This window comes from Euprymna scolopes, chromosome 20 (assembly GCF_053919585.1).
Source record: "Euprymna scolopes isolate OS-2025 chromosome 20, ASM5391958v1, whole genome shotgun sequence".
NCBI lineage: Eukaryota > Metazoa > Mollusca > Cephalopoda > Sepiida > Sepiolidae > Euprymna > Euprymna scolopes.
The window spans coordinates 19,904,510-19,912,444 of record NC_136501.1 but is presented as its reverse complement, the minus strand read 5'-3'; the positions used below and the strand labels follow the sequence as shown (position 1 = coordinate 19,912,444).

General features: G+C 35.1%; 1 protein-coding gene across 1 annotated transcript in view; it reads right to left on the bottom strand.

Annotated features, from left to right (window-relative positions):
- The window catches only part of LOC145241349 (uncharacterized), a 160,379-nt gene extending 153,082 nt beyond the window's left edge, over nucleotides 1–7,297 (bottom strand). Inside the window, exon 1 of the mRNA XM_080104217.1 lies at nucleotides 2,911–7,297. Within this exon, the coding sequence (XP_079960343.1) occupies nucleotides 2,911–4,278 (1,368 nt within the window). The 5' untranslated portion in view covers nucleotides 4,279–7,297. The remainder of the gene's footprint in view (nucleotides 1–2,910) is intronic.
- Between the last annotated feature and the right edge of the window lie 638 nt (nucleotides 7,298–7,935).

Genomic DNA, 7,935 nt, shown 5'->3' with positions numbered 1-7,935 from the left:
AACTTGCATAGAACTTGATTAAATCATCAGGTCAAAAAGCGCAAAGATGAGAGAAAACGGTCTAGAACCTCTTTAGGCCATGGCTCTTCTTCTGATGAGAAGCCTTTTGCTTTAAAATGCCATTGCCTAAAGAGGTTCTTTTCCACAAGGCATTTCAAGTTTATTCGTACTCCTTGTCGAATAATCAAATATTCAGTATATCTTCTTTACAGGTTTTCTTATATATATATATATATATATATATATATATATATATATATATATATATATATATATATATATATATATATATACAGAGAGAGAGAGAGAGGGGGGGGAAGACAGAATGAGAGAGAGGAATTTTTAATAATTAATATTTCCCATCAGAAAAATTTTAAAAAACTATAATCTAATGCAAAAAATATGTTTATATATATATATATATATATATATACTCGGGTTTTTTTTTATATTCAAAAGTAATGGACTAATGAATTCAACGAGGTTGTTAGATAGTGCTCAATAAAAAGAGCTGATAATACTTGTTTATTGTTATATAAACATGCTCACATCCCGCTGCTACAAATAGCCACTTGTTTCAATCAAACAACAGATATCATCAGGCAGCGACTTGACTATTCAAAAGTTCAATTCATTGAACTTTTGAATAGTCAAGTCGCTGCCTGATGATATCTGTTGTTTGATTGAAACAAGTGGCTATTTGTAGCAGCGGGATGTGAGCATGTTTATATAACAATAAACAAGTATATATATATATATATATATATATATATATATATATATATATAGTTTTGACCATATAGTTATTCACTGACACGTGTTTCGTCGTCTACGACTCATCAGAATTGCTGAAACTAGCGAGTATATATATATATATATAAAAGTGAACGTGTCTGTGTATCTGTCTGTCTGTGTATCTGTCTGTTTGTCTGTGTGTGTACATTTCCCTACGCGATAACTCTGTCAATTTTCAGTCTACAGACTCGAAATTTTATATACAGAGTATGGAGATTTGGAAAAATCGAGGTGATTGATTTTCGGCCTGAAATTTTGCTATTAAGGGTCAAAGTTCAACGATTTGATCTTTGAGAACTCTACTAAACTCCTCCGACAATTTTTGGTCTAAACACTTGAAATTTTAGATATAGGTTCCTTGGACATAGATCTAACTTAATAACTTAAGTTGAACCCAAAACAATAAATATTAAGGGGTCATAATAGGGGTCAAAGGTAAAAAAAATTGACTTTTTTGTTTATTTGGGTTTTTTTTTTTTTTTTGCTCAGCATACACATCCAAACACCCGGTCCAAGCCAGGTTTAAATGCTAATATATATATATATATATATATATATATATATATATATATATATATATATATATATAATAAACATCTATGTATATGTATGTGTATATATTCGCATACTTGTCGCTCTATAATTACATATATATATTATTTCATTAATTCAGATATATATCTGTATTTTTACGCGCGTATTCTTTTTCTACACTCACATATGGTTACAAACATGCATATATATATTTATACACACATGTGTATATATATATATATATATATATATATATATATATATATATGTATATATGTATATATAAGTTCACAGACATATATATGTTTACACACATATGTATGCACACAGAACATACCCATATATATTTACATAATCACACTTATATATTTTTTTCTGTGGATCTTTACAAAGTAGTAGATATATAGCAAGTAAAAAATAATTACTTTTATATTTCATGCTTAAGTCTTGGAATTGGAATGTTCTATGTTGTAATTCTCAGATGAAGTCAACAGCGCTTTGAAAGACACATTTTTACACTCCAGATGAGAATAGTAATCCGAAAAACCCAGATAATTCGGATCATCAATGCTTGTCTAAAACATTCAGAAACATGAAACATGATAAATAAAACGTGAAAACAGTCGATCAATGTGTAGTATATGTTCTTCCTTCTGCCAGACGAGTTTTAGATTTATGCAGGTATTGTTTTGTCCTAATATAGTGCTCCTTTTTCAAAATCTAGATTTTCCTCCCATTCAAAACCGATTTTTCATCTAGCATTGGTCGCGTGTGGAGACAGGTCAATGGTCATAGTTTTCTCTTCTTTTTTTACTCACGTTGATCCTCAAGCAAGGTATATCGCCACTTAGACGTAAGGGGCTACTATTTGGGATCATGCTTAGGAAAGATTAACACGGTGTTGGTTTACATTACATTTAAACTTCTGCATATGAGTATAGTAAGGGAAGTAGGTAGCAGGAAGGGAAATCCAAAGTCTACCTGCTTGAGGGAAGGCCCTATTAGAGCAGAAAGCTGTCTCGTATTTGGAGACCTCAACATTGAAGGGGTGCGATTTTGTTGCTAGGCGGTTTGACGGGATATGTATGTCAAAGACACACACTTGCAATGCTTATCAGAGCACATGTTATTAAAATACTTGTAAAACAGGCACAAGGATACAACATTGCGGTGATGAGACAGGTGTTAAAGCTTAGTTGACAAAGCGGGATCTATTAGGTTGGAGACACTTCTTTGGACCCTATCAAAGAGGGAGATACTAGCGGTAGATCAACCAGCTCTGATGTGGCAACAATACTGCATGCATGAGCGAATGGCGGCTTTGAAGAGGTAAAGGATACTCTCAGGTGTGAGTAGTCTTCTAGCATGATAGAGGGAACCCATCTTCTTTGCAGCAGCCTTCGCAATGTCCTCAATGTGTTTGTTCCAGTTCATATTGCCTGTGGATTTTAAACCGAGGAGTTGCTCTGTCAGTGTATTTTGGAAAATATCGTATCTCTATCAAGAAACATTTTCGATGTTGTCAGTAAGCAAAAGCCAATTGAAACAAACAGAACAAAAGCAAAAACAACGCGTACTTACCATATAATCGGAGCCACCACTCGTGGACCCATTATCCGGATTGATATCAGCTGTTGAGTCGGTGCGTCCCATCCGACTTCCGTGTAACATTTCTTCTAAGCTCTCAATATACTCAATGGCATTGCGTAAGATTTCAACTTTCGGAAGTCTTTGGTTAGGGTTTGGACATGTCCGTCGTTTTAACGTTTCGAATGCCTCGTTTACTTTCCTCAGGCGACGTCGCTCCCGTAACGTGGCTGCCTTGCGACGATCGATGGTCACCGTTTTCTTTTTGCATGCCTTGCACGCCCACAACAGGCAACGACGGTTCGGACCGTGGTAGCCAGGAGCCAGGACGTGCGGCACATGATCATCGTCCAGGTCTTCAGAGCCGGAAGCAATATCGGACTTGTCGCTAGCGTCTTTCTCCGGCGAGGAACAACCGTCCAGGGACTTATCGTCCTGATCCGAAGAGATGCGTCTCTTCAGCTCGTCCTTTCTATCGAGTTTATCCTTTTCGGACAAACATGGGCGAGTTCTTGATTTTGGACTCGTCGCTGACCGACTACTAGTGCTACTCATGCTATTGCTACTATTGCTACTATTACTATTGCTATTGTTTATGGTTGCACTGCCATTAGTTTGGGGGGTCATTTCCTTTGACGAAGAATTTGCCGTCGTGGACCGTAGCGTTTTTGATGTGCATGACATATCTTCTTTAGAGACGTACTGTTGACTTTTCGGACCTGTGGATAATCCAATGTTTAATGACATATTCGAACCCCCGTTACCGCGACACTCATTTGGTGAGTGCACATTATAATAAGGATGATGGTGATGACGGTGATGTTGATGTGCGTGGTGTGCGGGTTGATGTGCCGTTGATAATGATGACCCATCGCCACTATTTTTAGTATTGTGATTTTGGTCATGATTACTATGATGACTGTTGTTATTGTGATTATTATTACTGTTAGTACTATTGTTATTATTATTATTTGTAGAAGTAGTACTATTATTACTATTACTATTATTATTACTATTATTGCTGTTATTACTAGTATTATTAGTAGTGTTGGTATTGTTATTATTATGGTTGTTATTGTTTGCTCCGGTGTTCCCTGGCCCAGGTTGCGCTGTGGGATGCGCAAACCCCCCATAAATGTCTTGATATTGTCGGCTATAATTTCTCAAGTACGCGCCCGAGCCCCCTGTGTAGTACCCTGCGACTCCAGATGCAGCAGCCGAAGCCGGGTGGGCGTGCGAAATATCCATGATTTGGCGGGGTTCTGGCGGGGCCAGATCCACACTATTGCGGCTGTGTGGGGTGCTTGCAAATGGCGTGCCATATTCATAACGACAGCTTCGGTAATCTGTCATCATCATCATTTTTTTTGTGTGTGTTTTTATATCCGTCTGCGTTTTTTTGTTTTTTGTTTTTTAATTGTTGATTGTAATGCCAAGGAGTCTAATTTTAAGACGTATTTATTGCGTTTTCTTAAAGAAAAAAAAATCTAACGATGCAGTAAACGATTGTGTTTTTGTTTTGTGTTTTTTGTTTTTGCTTTTTTTTTTGTTTTTTTCAAAGACAGCAACTGAACTTACGAGAATTTAAAATATCCATTTTCCTTTTATGTTTATGCTTCTATCTTTCTTTAAAAAACATAAGACGAGAAATGTGTATGTTATTTTCCTGACACAATAAACTTTGTTTTTATTCGTCATTAACACGAGAAAATATACGCCATGAATATATTTTTCATTGATTGGAGTAGTTATTTATAATTTTATGTATAAACTAAATGAAGTTCTTATTTAATGATAGTTCTATAATCTATCTGTAACATAGACGAAGAACAGACAGTTATCTAGTTGTCATTTAATTTTATATGCATACATTTATATAAAATATACAAAAATCATATATACGTGTGTGTTTGTACATATATATATAAATCTGTCTTTCTAGCACTGTATTTCTATCAATATATATGTGTGTCTTACTTACCTATATCTTAAACATAGCCTTGATTTGTAGACAGGGATAAAATATTTAAAAATGTTTAATCTATGTTTGTATTTTGAGATGTATATACTGTACAAGGTTTAAAACTAAGTAAAGGTGTTTACAAATATAGTTTACGATTATTTACCAATGATGTAAAGGTTTTGCATAATATAAAAAAAAAACTTCGTATTTTCTGAGTTTATTATAAACTGTCATGTTTTGTTTATGAATCCTGTTGGTAATGTTGTCCCGCCATATTTGCATATATATCCAATCTTGGTTCAGCCATTTTTTTTCGCGGTCGTCAGGTAATTAATCAACTCCAGTGGAAGGTAAGAATTTGAGTGTAAGCAGAAATCGCTTTCCGGCCAAATTGTCAGATGATATAGGATTGGTCCTTCCGATGCGACTTAATTACAAAAATCAGCAACATGATCCCTCCAAAACGGTCACAGTGTGTTTATAAAAGTCCATGTATAGGTCAGGTGGTCAGCGTTATCCAAATACTTAGTAGTCCATCTTATTTCTTTTTCAGGGGGGAGGGGGTCTGAACTGTCCACTTAGATGGGGGCCATTAAACTATAAAACAGAATCGGCTGACCTTTTCTGAAGTATATCCACTCCTTCCAGAAAGAAACAAAAATAATAAAAACTAAAAGATTTGCGTGATAATTATTCTTCGATCCTTATTCCGTGAATAAATGGTGAAAATCCTAGCAGGAATATGCTGTAGAAACACAAATTGTAAAAGAATATTCCATAAATATTTTCTATTATATTTCCTTGGAATCCGTGCGTTCTTTTGGGATTTTTTTTTGTTTTGTTTTTGTTTTTTTGTATTTTGTTTGTCTTAACACACGTACTTCAGGTTTCGCAGTTTATTTGAAGAAATCCATTTATCAAACTTTGAACTTTTTATCAAAGTTGTGAGAATTTTTTTTTTTATCAACCGTTATACTGGAACTATAGATTTTGATTGAAACAATCAATTCTCGTTACAGTTATCTTTTTTTTTTTTTCTTCTTTTGAAAAAACATGAAACACTGACGTGTCTCTTGTAGGCATATCAAAAGAATTTATGAAATTCGAATGAACGTCTAAATAATAAATTAAAAAAAACATTAAAAAATACAAGATTTTTTCATTTCAATGATGTCAATGATTATAAGAAAATTTTCCGTTATTTCTAAAATAAAAGATGTAAGCCAAGAAATCCGTAATTTCCTTTTTTGATGTCAACTTTTGGTAACAAGTTTGGGTGCTTTTCGCTTTCTGCTTGTTGGATATATATAGAGAGAGTGTTTTTTTTTTTGTTTTTTGTTTTTTTTGTATATCAGCCCTCGACGAGCATCGGCACTATGATACTGACACTTCAAGAGAAGCAACCCGGGTAACGAGTGAGGGCGACTGCTGCTTTTTGTGAAGCTTTTCGCGTCTCTGAGGCAAAGAACGGAATCAAACTCGAAAAAAGTGGATGGAAGCAGCGGGCGTTGAGGAGGGGAGGTATTAAAACCAGCCGACGAAAAATAAGACACGCAAGTACCAGCCCATGGAAAAAAAGTAATAAATAAATAAACTAACGGAGGGAATGAGTTTGTCAGTGTCTATGAAGTTAGTATACAGAAAAGGGTGTGGGTATATCCTTGGGTGTGCGGGTCTGTGAACGTGGTACTCCTCTTAAAGGTTTATGAAGCTAATTCCGTCTGTGTGGAAGTTCTCCACCCCATTCGATGTCAGAACGCGCGCATGGCGGAAAGCGAAAAAAAAGTGTGTTTATGGAAAATTATTGGCCGATCAGTTTTCTTGGCTCGACTGTTTTACGGCATATCAATCCATATATTATGAGGTGTGTTCCAAAAGTAATACCTCCTATTTCTTATTCAGACTGAATGGATCAGAGAGGATTGCAAATCGCAATGTTATGATGACTGAACTTATGCATTCATGACCAGAAAGTTTCATCTCTCTGCTGCATATATTGATGGTATGAGACTACGTTAGCAACCCCTGTCATAGACGTGCGTCATCAGCAGAGATGCATCATTGAATTGTTGGCTTTAGTGGTGTTGATCCTAATGTCATTTCCTCAGAGTATTCCATGTATATATAACCAATCCTCATCTAAAAAATTCAGAAACGTCAAAAGGTCACTCGTTTTTAATGCTACCACTCCCGTCTTCGTAGCTCTTCAACTTTTTTAGCTAATGAAAAAGAGAAGGCTTTACTTTTGGAATGACCTTCATATGACAAAGCGTGCTCCAAACGCCCATGCACAGCCATCATTCATCGCTGGCAAAAGTGCATTGAGAATCGTGATGACTATGTAGAAAAATAAATTCTGGAGAACAAAAGAGTGCTCGTTTTAATGGTACCACTCCCGTCTTCGTAACTCTTCAGATTTTTTAGTTAAAATATATGAGACATTAGTTTTGCAACACCACATAATAACTGAATAATGTGCAATATTACATGTTGCATATAACTCAAAGAGATTAATCAGATTATAAATTGCGGGTTATTTTTTACCAGCAATAGTTGGGCAAACTTGACATATCGGATCTCATAAAGGTTATGACTAGGGCTAAGACAAGAGAATATTCTAATCATTGTTTTGACGCTCGAGTATATATCTGACACAGTTAGATAAAGTTAATCAATCAAGAATCACATCACTCTATATAAAAAATATAAGATATTAACTGATATATACTCGAGAGTCAAAATAATGAAAAGAATATTCTCTTATTCTGTTATGACTATGTAATTGTTACAGCTGCTTACCTAGAAAACGGGCCTATTAGATCTGATTTACTGACATGAGAAAAGGAAGTTAATGTCCTCAACAATGCTGGGTTAAAGAGAGCTGAGAAGGAAAAGATAACGAAACAAAAATGCCTTATGTACGACATGAAAAGAAACTGGAATTTAAAGATAATATCTGTCATTCCCTGAATCATACGAGCCACAAGACTAGTGATAAAGAATTTTAAAAAACTACCAGGAAAATATACTCTGGAAACCAAGTGCAAGGGAAATAC